At 39.0% G+C, this 16829-nt stretch overlaps 1 protein-coding gene across 1 annotated transcript; it reads left to right on the plus strand.

Moving 5' to 3' along the window:
- Nucleotides 1-1254: 1254 nt before the first annotated feature.
- LOC119154801 (protein-glutamine gamma-glutamyltransferase 6-like) lies at nucleotides 1255-16761 on the plus strand. Its single transcript, XM_037402724.1, is given in 12 exon segments — nucleotides 1255-1709; nucleotides 1911-2150; nucleotides 6445-6563; nucleotides 7328-7456; nucleotides 7619-7799; nucleotides 8052-8187; nucleotides 9687-9790; nucleotides 9884-10126; nucleotides 11522-11839; nucleotides 12752-12915; nucleotides 13686-13810; nucleotides 14703-16761. Coding segments are annotated over 12 exon segments (2154 nt in total). The 5' UTR covers nucleotides 1255-1465; the 3' UTR covers nucleotides 14854-16761.
- The last annotated feature ends 68 nt before the right edge of the window (nucleotides 16762-16829 follow it).

Below are 16829 nucleotides of genomic sequence, written 5' to 3' on the forward strand. Positions count from 1 at the left end.
GAGATGGACTTGGAAGCTTCTTTGAAGATCCCTACCGTAGTAGTGCATGGTGCCATAGGCCTTAATCCATCATTTCCATTCCATTCTTTTTTTTGTTGTTACTGTTTTCCTTTGAATGCCCTTTAAAATGGTGGTGGTAATGTCCTCCCATCCTGTCCCTCCTCCCCCCCCACCAACGTTATTGCATTTACGATGCCGGCACTTATAAAAGTGATTTGGAAGAATCTTCACCAAGGTACCTGCCCTGAGCATTTGCCAAAACAACACAATGCTCCAGGTATACTCTGTGGAATCTCATGTAGTTACAAACACAGAGGACAGTGCCTCTCAGAGCTCCCAAAGACAGCATAACCGCTCAAGTTTGAGCATGACAATAAAATAAGAACTGTAGAAGGGAAAATAATCATGCAAGGAAGATCATATACATACTTCTTTGTCAAAAAGATAGTTTAGCATTTAAGGTAGCAAGAGCCACTTCATGGGCTTTAAACCACAGATCATAATAGTACGTGTGCAGGAGGACATGTGGTATCGGAGAACTCCAAGCACACTAAGTCATCAGAACTCTTCTAGGACATGAAGGTAGTGCCTACTAAAACAGGAATCCCAATGGTTCAGTTGTCACTTTGGACAGAGCTAAATTCAGTCAAATTGATTTCTTTGTCAAAATCTCCAACTTATATCTTTAAATATTTTTGTTCATAGAATGGTTGGGATTGGAAGGGACCTTAGAGATCATCTAGTTCCAGCCCATTTTCTACTAGACCAGGTTGCTCAAAGCCCAATCTGACCCGGCCTTGAACACTTCCAGGGATGGGGCATCCACAGCTTCTCTGGGCAACCTCTGCCAGTGTCTGGCCACCCTCCCAGTAAATAATTTCTTCCCAATATCTAATTAAATCTACCCTCTTCCAACTTAAAGCCATTCTCCCTTGTCCTATCACTACAGGTCTTGTAAAAAGCCCCAGTCCAGCTTTCTTGTAGGTCCCTTCAGGTACTGGAAGCTATTCTAAGGTCTCCCCAGAGCAGTCTCTTCTCCAGGCTGAACAACCCCAACTCTCTCAGCCTGTCTTCATAGCAGGAATTTTCCAGCCTCATTCATATAAGATCTCTCACTACACATCTTTTCCTACTCTAGACCAAATGGCATCAGGATGTAAGCAGGAAAAGTAAGGTGTCTCAATAGCCATTTCTGGGATCCTAAAAATATAGATGCTGAAAATGTAAAGGGGCTACCAGCCACTTTATTTGGTGCTGACAGTGAAGTGACACTGATTTGCCCCTGAAAATTTTTTTTCAAAGTCCAGCGATAAAACAGTATACAAGTCCTCAGTGTGACAGCCCCATAACAAAACCCAAGCAAAAATTTCTATTATTAACCACTATACTTAATCAATTTAATGGAGCATCTGCTTTTTAGCTGTCCTTCCTCCAGTAAAAGATAACTGCTTTTAGCTACCTCATCATGCCACTTACCAGCAAATGGTTTCTTTCCATGCTGGCTGCTTCTTCATGACTTTTCTTCTGTTTTACAGATCTGACACCAACACATATCAGCTGGCAGCCATCACTAAATGCAGGCACACACCATACTGACAGATATGCCAACACTGAGTTGACTGTGAGGCGAGGACAAGCCTTCACTATTACCCTGTACTTCAACAGACCACAGCAGGCTGGGGAGAGCCTAGCATTTGTCACTGAAATAGGTAACACCCCCTTAGCTTAATCCATGTTGTCACAGAACTGTAAACTTCATCCCTTGTAGCTCTTCCCTTATTTTAATTAAGGATGCAATTTTTCTTTATTTATTTTTAATGCCTGCCCCCACCCCACGTGCTCATTTCAAGTGTGAGGTTAATATTGAAACCACTCTAGAATGGAAACCAATTACCCCTTCTTTCTACCAGGACCAGCCCCCTCAGAATCTCATCGTACAAAGGCTGTATTTCCCCTCTCTCAGAGGGGAGCAAGTGGCTGGAGTGCTGTCCAAGGACCCAGTGAGTCCGGTTATACGAACTTTACAATATCCAGCCCAGCCAATGCTGTCATTGGACGATACAATCTAATCCTCCAGGTAACCTCAGGGAACAAGATCTTCTCCAGATTCCTGGGGCAGTTTGTGTTACTCTTCAACCCTTGGTGCCCAGGTAGGTACCATTGCTTTTGCCCTTGAACATAACTGACCTATTTGCTTTCATATCTGCACAGTGAGCTTGCTCTGTCAAGCTCACTCTCTTTGGGTTGCCGGCAGCTATCTGTTCAGAGATATGTTTTACAACCTAAAAAGCCGGTGTCACACCCTCCCTTCCTTCCCTATTATCCTAATGAAATGTGTTATACGGGGTGATATCACAGACTCTTCAGGAGTGAGCAGACCGCTTTCTGTAGACAAAGGCTGACAGATTTTCAGAAGTGCATGTACTTCTCAGAGCTCAAAGCAAGCGTAAAGTAATGTCCTTGATGTGCACTTAAATCAAAGCAAGACTGCTCTTGCAGATGTTAACTGCAAAGACAATAGCTCAACTAACTTTTTAGAAGCTGATAGAGGGCTAGTATGAAGAAGATGGGCATTTCCCATGTCTTTCGTCACGGATTGAAGAGGAACATCTCTTGCTGCTCCATTTTTTTTATTTCTGCAGCCTCAGCAAGTTGCATGAGAAATGCAAATTCCTAATCTCAGATTTTGCAAATATGCAACAGTCTAGAAACCTAGATTAGCCTTAAAATATACCACTCTAGATTTAAGGGAGCTCTTAGCCAACTAAGTGACTAAACAGCTTATAAAAGAAAAGTAACCAGAATCATCTGCTATTTTCTTCTGTGACCATATGTTAGTCAAGGGCCACTAACGAATGTGTCAAGAGCCAAGATGAAAAAATCTTCTAATTAGCTCAGTGTGTCTTGGAAGACAGAAATAATTTAAGCTGTTCAGGAATCTCAGACTGTCTCTGCATAGACAGTCCTGAGGGGAAAACCTTCCCAGAACCCCCCGAAAGATCACTTGTGGTATAACTTCTAATTGTTGGAAGCCACACTGCAGGGACTGAAATATTTGACCAGTGCAGCAGTGGTACTCATAAGACCAGACAAATTATTCTCAGATGAATAATAATATAATAATAATAAGCTGTGCCATTCCAGTTTAGAACTTACGATTTTGCAGAAAACATTGTCAGATGATGCAGTGACCACTGCCAAAGTATCCTTAAAGCAGGATGCTGTTGAATAAGCTTCTTGCAGAGTGGAATAGCTCCCTGATCCTGACAAACAGGAATAGATTCAGTTTGAGGGTATGTTACCACTATAATAAGTGTCATAGCAGAAAGGAAATACAAAATTTATTTTCTCAGCAAAGGATAAATGGCAGATCTGGTGTGCAGATATGATTCCACATGGGACATTATTCATTAAATTAGAAAAGACAAGGATTAATTCATAAACTGTAGTAGCAGCAAAGAACTACTTACAAGGAAACAGTCAGGACTAGAGATGAAATGAAAAGCACTGGGTTGGAGAAGAGCTACTAGTGGATCCTTAAGTGTTACCTGAAAAAAAACCCCGCTCTGATTAAATGGTTCATTACTGACTTTGATATGCTGACATTAAGCACCACTGTCCATACACAGATGGGCTGGGATACCACATAGAAATAACTGGTTGATGCTAGAGACTGAAGCAGTTGAGAAGGGATAAGATATACAAAAAAAAAAAAAAAGACACGTGTTTAAGGAGAAATAACAGTTTCAATGCCAGACTTGCCAGTTGGAAATCATGAAGAATGTGAAAGTTCTCGTTAATCGCAGAATGAGAATGAAAGTGAAATGGTCCTGAAAAAGGCAAATGCAATCTTAAACTGCATAAGAGGAAACAGTTACCCAGATGTAAGTATTAATGCCATCATATGAGGTGATGAGATCTCATTTGGAATTTTCTTTCATTTAATCTTTCCTGAATAGGAATTAGGAATTAGAACATGTTCAGTGAAGGGTTACTATGATAACATGAAAAGCCTTTTGGACAAGAGAAAATTTCTAGTTCAACAAGCTGAAAGCAGTTAGTTTCGCAGGTTGTATATCTGAAATAAATATGGGATTTGGTCAGAGAAAATACTGATATTACTATAATGGTGAAAACCAATAAGCTTATTAATTCACTAATATACTTGCTTCAAACCTGTGGATAAAACAAAAAGTGATGCTTTAACATTAATAGTTTTCTCTTTTAATGTACTTAAGAGACTTCAACATACTTGCAAGCCAGCCTCTGATAATAATGCATTATGTCTTAATACTACTGAAGGAATGTACAGTTAACTACTAGAATAAAGAGTTGCAGTCCTGAATTAAACGAGAAGTCATGCACTGCTAATCTATAGCTCACAAGTGAACACATCAGTTCTAAAGTTTTAGAGGATAAAAGGATATGAAGGAGAGTTTTGTAGGAACTATCTTTTTCCCTAGATGTCTGAGACTTGTCACTTCTTTCTGTGGCAAAGCTTATATGAAGAAATTACTAGAAGTATATCTATGTTAGAAAGTGTACGTAAGTATTGATTAAAAACTATCAATAGAAATGTATATCCTGCTTGTTTCTCACTATGCCAGGATAAACTTTAACTTCAGAATGAGAGGACAGAATATATAACAACTTCAGGTTTTTTATTAAAAGGAATTAATTAGTAAAGGACTAGATCTATAGTGGTCTGTCTTTCTATAACTGTCCAAAAATTGAACTGTCATGGCTGATTGTAGGGTCTTTTTTCTACTTGTATGCTGAGACTAACAGAAGAAGGCGTTGTTCCTATTTAGTCATACTTGACAGGAGGAGATTTGTTGTGGGTGTTTTCCTCCTGTTTTTAAATTAATGTTAATCTTGCTCAAGTTATCAGTAGGAATACCCTAGTAGTCCAAGTATACTTATCAAAAGAACTGGCTCTAGTACATTATAATTGAGAGCATATAAACCTTAAAAGAAGGATGTTCAAGTGATTATAGAAGGACATTTAGATTGCTCAGAATCATAAATTCATAGGGCAAGAAGGATCTTAGGAAGTTATCTAGTCCCACACCATGCTCTAAGGCAGGTTCAGTTTAGCACTTACGTCATTCCTGACAGACACTGAATTCCTTCTTAATGATCAATTACCATTAGAGAAGTTTCAGTAGTTCCTCCAACAATTCACTCCAATAAAACACTAGCTTTTCTGTTACAATTTTTTTCCTATTAACTAACCAAATATTTTCGCTTTGATTTCAGCATGTAACTTCTCATCCTATATAACAACAGACACCAACAGATTTCCTTCCCCCTGCCCCATCCTCTTCACAAGAAAGTCTAGAATAATTACTGTGCTTGTCCCATTCCTCACCCTCATTTTTTTCTATTTTTAAGTAATTCTGAGTTAATTCATAAGTTTTATTTTCTTCATAAGTTATATTTTCAAGATTGAGCATTTCAAGAGTGCTCCTCTCACTCTTTCCAACTGGTCTACACCTTGAAGCACAGCACCTGGAACCACACACAGCTCTCCAGGGCAATGCTGACCCAAAAGCTTGGGAATCAACAATGACATGATAAAAAAAAAAGTGTGGACAGCCACCACAAACAGAGACTTATATCATGTGATATAGTTTTAAAAAGAAATTATACAATCTTTTATTTGCAGTAAGGGAAAGATGGGAAGTTCCTATAGGAAGGTAAAGAAGTTGACTCAAAGCTGATTTTTATGTGCATTTTCTGAAATCCGGAAGCTTTCAGAAAATTAAAATTAAAATGTTACATACAGAAAACGTAAGCATTATAAATTTAAACAGAGCTAAGTAGACATTGCTACCAAAAGCGATCAACCAAAGTATCTGGGGGAAGCCAGTGCTTTCATAGCAGCTACATACTGTGCCATAGACTATGGAAACCAATGAGTAACAATGAAATAAAACTGAATGCTTCAGCAGGCTACCCTAATTACTTGCCTGATCCAGAGTGCTGTCAGGAATGTTAAGATCTGTATTTGGGAATCTTAAAACTAGATGAACACAACTGGAAAACAGGAGGGAAAAAAAAAAATCAGTGTGATTCTTTTCAAATGTCTATTCTACTTTTAAGTACCTTGAAAAGGCAGAAAACCCCAGTGAGCTAGCCCGGACTTTTCTCTGTCTTCCTCACATAAACACAATGTAAAAATAGGGGACACTTAGAGAATACACCAAGGCTACACTAAAATTAGGGAAAAAAAGTGAAAGTAATATAACATGGATTTATGCCCTGCTCCTCCACCATATACAATAGCAGGCATTTTCACTGAACTGAACATATTCAGGGAGCTATAAAAATGCTTTTTCCAAATAGTAGTTTTCTCCTTGCTAAATAAACATAAAAATGCTTTTGAAAGGTTGCTAGTATTCTCAGCTTTAAGTGTAAAAGCATGTCCAACCTGGTTTTCAGGTGATGATGTCTACATGGCTAATGAAAATGAGAGACAAGAATATGTTCTAAATGAAAATGGAATAATCTTTGTGGGCAATGCAAAGTACATTGAAGCAAGAGGATGGTACTATGGACAGGTAAGCCATAAGAAATTCATTTGGGCTCTTACTCTGTCTCCACCAGCATTTTCTCATATCATTATTTGCCCCTCTGACAGGTATGCCTATTTAAATGAAAACTCAGCAAACTGGGCTAGCCTTACATGTAGTTTGTTCACCGTGTGCCTAATAGGCTTTGGTGTGAGAGATGGCTTAGTACAGCACTGCAACAGGACTGAGTTATGTATGGGCTTGAAGCTCAAGGTACAAGCGTGGACCTCATTGTGACCAAAGCATCCAGAGTACAAGTAACAATATACTTGTACGGCTCAAACACACCCACTATTTTTGTAATGCAGTTACAATGGGCCAGAACTGATGTTGATGTAGAATGGTTTGGGTTGGAAGGGACCTTTAAAGTTCATTTAGTCTGACCTCCCCGCAATGAGCAGGGAGATCCTCAACTAGATCAGGCTGATCAAAGTCCCATCAAGCCTGACCTTGAATGTTTCCAGGGATATAAGTCAAGTGAATCTAATAATTGCAGTCAGAATGAGCTTGGCAGTTTTAGTTTTACTGCAGCCATCTCTTCTGATGGCAGAAGGCATCCTGCCAGATTTTGCTTTATTTAGTTAGCCCTGTCTTTAACCAATATTGCAGTGTGAACTGCACACTACTGTCTTTGTGCCTCACCGTCCCTGTTACCTTTGGGCTGGAGTATCTTTGAAAAGAGGAACTGCAGTAGAATCTCCTCTAATTCTGTTTGTGAAACTTATTTTCTTAAACATCTTTTCTGATCACAGTTTCAAGATCACATTCTAAACATCTGTCTCACCATGCTTGATCTGAGCCTGTACTATCGTCAGGACCCAGCCATTGATGTATCTCGAAGAGGAGATCCTAAATATGTGGGCCGAGTAATCAGTTCTATGGTAAGAAATAAACAACTTAATCTGGATTCCACATGCTTCAGCAGAAAGCATTAGTTATACCACTGGGACTCAGCCATCTGCACCTTAAGCAATATAATTAGCTAGATATGGTGCATTACACACAATTGATTTTGTGCATTCTGTCCATTGGCCTGTTTTTAGATCAACGGAAATGATAACGATAATGGTGTTCTGCTAGGAAAGTGGCAAGGAAGTTTCAATTCACATGAGAATCCATCCAGATGGGATGGCAGCATGGTAATCCTCCAGAAATGGCGTCAGGACAACTACAAACCTGTTCAGTATGGCCAGTGCTGGGTTTTTGCAGGTGTGATGTGTACAGGTAAGCTTTAAAGACTGTGGTGAATGTGATGTGTACAGGTAAGCTTTAAGACTGTGGTGAAATAGAGACATTTGTGACCTCTGGTTTTATCAAAGCTACAAAGCAATTAATTCTACAAAAAGAACAGTGCTCTGAAGACTACAAATGCTGAAGGATCACAAAATATTTAGACAACTTTGTTTCTCAGATACTTGTAGTCATTGAACTAAAGCTCTCTGTGCATTTTTTTTTTTTTTTTTTTATGTATTTCAGTTCTGAGGTGCTTGGGGATTCCAACTCGTTTGGTTTCAAATTTTAACTCTGCCCACGATGTGGATAGAAATCTGAGTATCGATAAGTACTATGACAGCTCTGGAAAGAGTCTTAATATCGGCAAGGATTCCACATGGTAAATATAATTTTTTTGCATCTCACCAATAATTAGAGAAAGGATTTATGAGACTTAAACATGAACACTAGCGGTACAAAAGCAACTAAGTGAACAAAATTTAATACAAATATCTAAATTAATGCACCAGACATCCCTTTGGAAAGAAAACATACTTCATGGTTTTGAGATACTACTTTAAACCACCAACCTGCCCAATATTTTGCAGTGCCTGACCACAAAGGAATTGCAAACTTTAAGAAGTATGTTTCCATTGACAATGTACCAGTTCCCAAAGTTCTGTTAATTATTGACACCTAACCAGTCTGTTCCTCACAACACAGCTGTGAACCTTCCATGCTCTTAACTGGTTTACTGCTGCCATAGCTTTCTTTCATCACACATCCAAAACCTGTGGACCATTTTCTCAGCTGGGCCCATCATCCCCCCTATAGATGGGGGCCTCCCAGCCTCCCCAAGAAGTTTTCCAGTACTCCTTTAGCTAGATCTTCCCTTTGTAGCTGAAGAAAAGAGAACAATCCAAACGCTCTCCAGACTTCGTTATTTGACATTGTAGTCCAGTGCTGTAAACTGTGTGTGATGCATGATCGTCAATCAAACCCCAAAATTTGAGTAGCCAAAGAAACATGATATTCTTTTAAATAATACCATTTTATACTTTAGATGCCCTCCAGTTTTAAAATCTTTACTCCGCAGCTACTTCACTTTTAAGGAAGTGAACTAGGCCCAACTGCACACCAGGCTTCACCAAAAGTATCATCTTTACCTAGTTGCTTCCCTTCACTGAGTATGTGGCTGAAGGATATGAGAAGTTTTTAATCTATTAACTTCCTTAGAAGTATTAGCCTCTGAACAAAATTCAACAAATCTTTTCTAGGTCCTCCTATGACCTGCACTTTATCAATCTCTTCAGTGCTCTCCTTTCCTTTTGGAGTCTGTGGAACTCATTACCACTGGATGACTAAGGACCATAAAACCCAGTGGTCTCAGTGTAATGACTAATTCAGAAAGTCCCTGATTCTCTAACTGTGAGAAATTGTAGAGTGTAGAGGGTCATTCTCTTCATGGGCTGTTCTTTTTTTCTAAACATCTGCTGTTGCACACCATTACAGATGGACTATTGGACTTCATGAGCATTTTATCTGACCCAGTAGAGCTATTGAAAGTTTTTATTTAAACAAAGCATTTCCCACATTTAAAGGTTACCAAACTCGATCACTGAGTCTTGCCTATACCCAAGGCTTAAGTCTTTCACTTAGAGCTCACACTGCTTCCAAAGCAAACTGCTTATATTTATGTTCTCTCCCTCCCCACACCGAGGTCTACACCTCAAAAGCAGGCATTAAATCTATCCTTTGAAAGTAGTGAGTTTTTGTAACTAGACAGCTTGTGTCACATCTTAGAGAATCTTTAAAAACCAAAATTCCCTACTCTTTTCAAATTGGAAGTTTTTATGACTCTCTATTACTATGCTTTCTAGACATTGTTTTTGTCTCCAGGGATTATCATGTCTGGAATGAAAGCTGGTTCGTTCGCCCAGACCTGGGAACATCATACAATGGATGGCAGGTTTTGGATGCAACTCCACAAGAACAAAGCAGAGGTAGCAATGTAAATTCTTAGCATGATTTAATATTCATTTTCCAAATTGAGCACTACTGATAAAGTTTGACCTTCTTTTCCCGCCTTGTTTTAGGATTATTTCAGTGTGGCCCTGCATCTGTCATAGCCATCAAAGAAGGTGATGTAGACTTGGACTATGACACCTTATTTGTATATACAGAGGTGAATGCTGATTGCAACAGATGGATTGTATACAAGGATGGAAGTAAGAAAAGAGTTTATTGTGATACTGAAATAATCGGCAGGTTTATCAGCACCAAAGCTGTGGACAGCAATTCCCGTGTGGATATCACCTATAATTACAAATATCCAGAAGGTAAAGGAATTATCATAACTATCTCCTACTGAATTCTTGGTGCTAGAAAGCTAGGATGGGTAACCTGTTTTGTTTAAGGATCTCTCTCCCCTTCCTTCAGAAAACATTTCTGCCAGTGTTCTCAGACTACTTTCTTAATACAATGTGTATTATATTTATGGTTTTGTGTATTTAGTAGTTTCCTTATTAAGACACAATACAAAATAGACTTTAGTCCCTTACACACATTTGCAAAATGTAACATATACACAAAACAGGGCTATAAAGTATGTTTCACTACCCAGGGCAGAGAAACCCTCAAGCTATTATACCAAAAAGTCTTAAAACTGAGTCCGTTGTGTATCACAAACTGTGCACAGGTCTGTACTATGGGAAGTTACAGATTAAGAAATACTAGTTTTTCATCATATCTGGCAGAGGGAGTGCAGCAGCAATCAAACCACTCATACAAAACTTTAAACCCCAGTCCTCTTAACACTAGACATCCATCTCCCATATGACCTCATGCTCAGACTCTCTCAGGTTCTCTCCTGCTGTGTCCATTAAAACTCCTTATCTTTCCTTTTGATTACATCCTGTTTCCAAGAGGAGCAACTCACTCAGCCTCCTTCTCTGGCTGTATAAATCCACCGAGTTCAGCATTTTTGTGCTCCTGTTCTGACACAAACAGGACATCAGCTACCCAGCCATTCAGTTGTTATGTTTGCACTCCCAGTGGACTCGGTCTCCACATTATTGCATTCTGGAAACAAAACTACTAGGGAATAGTAAAGGGACTAAATGCCAATCATTTGTACTTTGGAAAACAAAGAAGCAAAGGTTAAGAACTGCATAACCATATGTTTGCAGGAATATTTTTATATCCCCTCAAATACTTGGTAACTATGCCTTTCCATTTTTTTTTTTTTTTTAATTTAGGGTTACATATTTCATATAATCATTTAATTACTTAAAAAAAGGAGTAAGATGTATTTCACTTTAAAAAAAAGTTTGCCATTCAGAATCAGTGGCCATATTTCAATCCTTTACTCCTCAAGATTTTAGTGCAACCATATTCAATACAGAGGCTGGTTATCATCATTTAGCAAAGTAACACTGACCACACTACTGCATGTTCTGACCAAAGAAAAATAAATCTTGCATCCTAAACAAATACAAATGCCTCATATTTCATTTTAATGACTTTAATGACTTATTTCAGCTTAGTACAGTTTGTTTCTCACTTTCGTGTGAAAAACCTGAACATAGGCCTAATAAAAATATGAGGAACTTTTAGGTAGCGCATATTTCTAGGCGATGCAAAGCTGACATCCTATGTCATTCTGAAAGCCCGTACACAAGAAGATGCAATGGCGACAAAAGTATGAATTTTACTTGGTTCTGTCCTTCAACTAGGTTCTTCTGAGGAAAGACGAGTTTATAGAAAGGCCTTGACCAAGATATTTGGATCAAACATCACAGAAGGCCACACAGAATCTCCAGATGAAAGATCTTCAGAGACAATTAGAAACCCTGGGATCTCTGGGAAACTCAAGCTAGCTGAACCTCCAGTGTTTGGCAAAGACATTAACCTGATCTTAATTCTCAATAACCTATCTTTTGATCGCAAGACCGTGAAGGTAGATGTGAGTGCGTCCACCATCCTGTACACAAGGAGAACAGTGACAGAGATCCTGAAGGCAACCACTTCTGTGGATCTTGGTTCTAAACAAGGTAACCTTTAATGTCTCTAAGGAGCCAATATAGCCCTCTTAGCCACATGAAAACAAGGAAAGGAGGAAACATCAGTATCACATCTATATCAGCCTCTACTTGTTCCATCTCTTTTTTATGGCTACATTTTAAAATTATCTTTCCCCCCCCCCCCTGAAAACTTTCAGTAGTGCAATCAGGAATTGAAAGTCTCATGAAATGTTAGGCTACATTTATATTATAGCTCTAGAAGTAACATTATATGTGTGTGTATACACATTGTGCGTGTGCGGCGATTATTCCATTTTTAGGAACACATTCTTAAATAAGAAGTCTGATGTATGCTTTCTGGCACTAAGCAGGCAACACTTCAGCAGAAAGTAACTAGGGCAAAAGTTAGAAGTTACAGTGAGGCTCCCTGTCTCCCTTCAAGAATCAAGGCTATTAAAACTGTTACAGAGATCTTTTTCACCCCCAGGTGATAAAGGTTTTCCCGTACACAGCAGAAAAGTGGTAGGTGTACAATGAGACCAGGTCATGTGAAAAGGATCTCTGTGAAACTTGGCACAAACTTCCTTCTTGACCAAGGTAAAACAAGTAGGATGTAAGGAGGGAACAGATAAAAATGGTTAGAGCTCCAAATACAAGAAATACAAAGGGACAGGAATCTGCTGGAAGACAGATGAGTGGGTTCTCTCGGTTTCAGGCCAAAATCCTCTATTCAAAACTGCAAGGGTCGAATGAGTTAAAGTAGAACAGGATTATCAGAAGAGGGAAATATTCAACCAGTGGTCTCACAAGGAAGAAATATAAACAGACTTCAGCCACCTTATCTTCTGTTCTCCTCAATAATATAAAACCCCCTCAAAATAACTCTTTTCTTTAGCATTCTTTCAGAATGTAACAGTTCCTAAATATATGTCTGAATTCCAGGGAAACACATCCGGTTAAAGATCCCTTATTCTTATTATGGAAAATATCTGACTACTGACAAAAGGATCCAAGTCACTGCTTTGTGTGGAGTCATGAACATGCATGGGGCAAAGTTGCTGGTGGAGAAGACTATCACTTTAGAAGACACAAACATTATCATTAAGGTAAACAATTCTCTCCCTGATGTCCTGAACAGACGGAAGGAACTACAGAGTCTTTCTGGAGCTCAGATCTTAAGATGAGAATGCATTAATTTAGGCTGCATTTTCAGACGTTGCTCTAAAATTCTGCCTGCTTAAATTGAGAAAGTAGGCATAGGAGACTGATTTTGAATCTTTGCTTGAATCTGGCCCCTAGTCTTCAGAACAGCTGTTTCTTTCTTTCCCTGTCACTTGCTGCTGCTTTATGCTTACGTGACTTACTTACATTTCATTTGTATTCTAGTTATTGGCAAGTGCAAGTGTTGCTTTAAACAGCTTTGCCTACTCCTAAAATACAGACTTAAACCCTTAATTCTAATCTATGTTAGAGCCAGTTTATATGATTTCAACACTGTAATCAAGGATGTGGGGAAAAAAAGAAAAGGGGGAAGGGGCAGGGGGGAAGGAAAAAGAAAAAAGCCACTCAGCAAGCCAAAGATCAGACAGGTTTAATGAGATGTGTCTGTATTTCACCGAAATTGTGCACAAAATACTGCTGTCAAGCTGTATGCAGCATTTAGCTAAATCAAATCCAGCTTCAAGTATTAGGAAAGGCATACTAGCTGTCAGTTAAATTTCACTGCTCCTACCACTCTCTCATTCATCTTCAAGTATGAGAGATTTTGTGCTTACAGTTTGACTGAAGTCTGACTCCATGTTAATGAAAATGTTCATGAAACGTACAGGGAAAATGTAAAACAGTGAATAATCAGAAATGTGTCTTTGTCATTCAGATTCCTCGGCGGGTTGTAGTGAACAAAGCTGTTACTCTAGAGATCTCATATGCCAATCCCCTCCCGGAACCTGTGAACCGCTGTGTAATGCTAGTGACTTTGATGAATCAGCAAGTCAAGATACAGTAAGTGAAACCTGTAGCTTTTACTCAGTGCTTCTAACATGAGCAATAGCATGTATAGTTTCTCAATAAGAAAAAAAAATCATCATGGTTGAATTGTCTTTTTCATATTTTCTATGTATGAAAATAGAAATACCACCAAATACATATTGAGATACTATGATTTCTCAGTCGTGGAGTTTTTCCACATAGAAACTTCTTTAACAACTTAAAAACTACTAACATTCTTCTTTCCTGGGAAGGCAAATGGGTGTGTCAAATTCTTTTGTCTCTCTGATATTCCTTCTACAGCTTGGCTTTGTGTTTCTATTTTTATATACAGTACCCTAGTACTACGAAAATAAGCCTGAGCTAAAGCAAACAAATAAGACACCGCCTTAGCTCCCCTCATTTCAGGCAAAACAAGAAGTTGTTCTATTCACCTTTAAAGTATGAGAAAAATCATACCTTTTCAAAAGATCCAAATGTTCTATCAGTTTTTTCTTTTCTTCTGGACTCTGCTGCTTTATGGATTAACTCAGTGTTGAATAGTTCGTATTTCCTAAAGCTTCAATAGATACGAAACAAGCAGGCATCAGACAGAACACTGACCTTTGACATCATGGTTTTCCTATTCCAAGTTTGTGTTGACTATCCAAGCTTGTACCCAGCCCTAACATGAAGGGCTTCTCACTTCCATCAGTCTATTCAAGAGTAGATGAAGCTGGTACTCTTTTTCTTATTTCTTAGTCTACCCAAAGCTTCAAACCCTAAGTAATTATTAAAAACCAAGGCTCAGTCTCAAGTAACTTTTGATGCCCCAGGTATCATGCAGTTCTGCTTCTTGGAAATCTCAAAGACAGACAATGCAAGCCTGAAAAATGATTTTTTTCTTCCTTTTTTTTTTTTTCTTCAGTCTGGCACAACTGGCACCGAGGGAGAGATCAAAAATTTATTTTGAATTCACTCCTCGCAGGACTGGGCCCTTACAACTGCAAGTAGACTTCTCTTGTGACAAATTTTCACATGTTAAGGGATTTGTAACCATTGCAGTAGCACCTGCATAATGTGATGGAATCAATCTCCCATTTCAGCATTAACACAGCAAGACATTCTCCTCTAGGAGAGAGATGACAACAAGAAACTTTCCACAAAAAATGGTGACCTCTTACATTGCAATAGAGTCAAGTCTCCTGCTTTCTCGGTGCTTAATTATTTAGTCTCTAATTGTATTCCTTTTTGTGTCCTCTTATCTAGAAAAATGAAGCCTCTTCCTTGTAGAAATAGTTTCACTGTTTTATCAGATCTCATTGTGTTAAGCTCCTGGTTTTGACCTTTCCATCAGACAATACAGTCTCTTCTCAACCACATTCTAATTGTCAGCAATAAAAAAAAAATATTCATATAACTATTCTTTTGTAATGATTTGTACATTCCATGGAAATATCATGAGAAATCACAAGATTAAGGAAAGTTCTTTTTCCATAATTTCATAAGCTTCTTACCTAAGAAGCAGAACATTTCCTCCATTGTTCATGTAATTTCTGCATTTTGTGACACCTACAGTGCTGTGAATGGGGAGGAAAAAAGCAACATTTGGGGTCCATGACAATATCTCTGCAGCCTGTGACCAGGCAACATGGGCATGTATTCAAATCAGTAACTTAATTCCTGTGTAACATGACAGAGTCCCAAGTACCACAAAGCATGGGGAGAATCTTGCATTAATACAGAAGTCCGGCCACACAAGCTAACTAATGCTTCTTGCCCACCAGTGTAAGGTCACCGGAGACAAGGGACACATTTGTCTTCAAACCTTCCCAATGTAACTCATCCATAGGCAGCCCCTAGTGCCCACCTCTGTCACAACATTTGCCTTTTGCAGGCTTCCAACCCTAACAACACCAGGTACCAGCTCTCACCTGAAATGTGCTTTCAGGTAGCCTCAGGGCTTCTCCATCACTCCCCGCAAGGTAGACTCTCCAGGGACTACTATGAAAGCTAGTGACTGCTAGGGCACAGTAACCACCTGGCCAGGGTTAGGGCGAGACGATATTGGTGTACAGACAGCTCTGCTAAGCCTGAAGATTTAGATTTGCTTTCTGACTTATAAAATGTTTAAAGCAAAATCAGTAAGGCCAAAATTCTGAACCACAGAGCTGTCAGGAGTTCAATATGGACATCTTTTATCTGGTGGGTGATAATACCTTGGAGAGTCTGATGCATCCAGATAGGATCACAAATTCTTACCAAAAAAGTTACACAAGAAACCATAAGAAGAACTTTAGACTCCTTTTTCGTAAATAAATTTAAGCTGCAGGTAATTCATTTCCCTTTTTGATTGCTGGCAATCTTATTATCAATGTGGAAACAAAACAGAAACCAGCAACAGACAAAAAAAGGTGCAATGTAGACACATGGAGGTGAGTGATATGAGGGATCACCCCTTTGCCCTTCACTCCTCTGTCACAGCCCACCGACAGTTCAGAACAGCATGCAACGTCCTCTCAGGACAAATTGGCAGGGCACGTTTCTAGGTACGTTGTGACACTGGATGAGGGAGAAGAGAGTACAAGGGAGCTTCAGGAGAGTATCTATAATTAGAGTGGGCAGGGCTTACACCAGAAGAACAGCTCTGTGACTTCCTCCAGAGCCCAACTGAAGATGCCATGCTGAGCAACTACAGAGATACTACACACATGTATTACAAATGCCAAACCATAATGTAAAATTGTTAAAAGGAGAGCCAGCCACTAAACACTCCTCTTTACTCAATAAGACTCCCTGATGCACAGGTGAACGCATAACAATGTCCTCTCAGTGGCATTATTGCTTCTTACATAAGAAATGCATATCATAGGTAATCATGTCAGGAACAGATAATGGGAACGTCACAATTCTGCTTCTAGGAAAGGACAAATTATATGCAATGATGTGAAAGATCTTCAGGTAGACATGCCTTAAGAAAAAAAAAAGTGATTTAAACTATGCTACTGAGTGACAGTAAGACTAACATTACAAATCTACTTAGATCACTGCATGT

Source organism: Falco rusticolus, chromosome 10 (genome assembly GCF_015220075.1).
Source record: "Falco rusticolus isolate bFalRus1 chromosome 10, bFalRus1.pri, whole genome shotgun sequence".
NCBI classification, from domain to species: domain Eukaryota; kingdom Metazoa; phylum Chordata; class Aves; order Falconiformes; family Falconidae; genus Falco; species Falco rusticolus.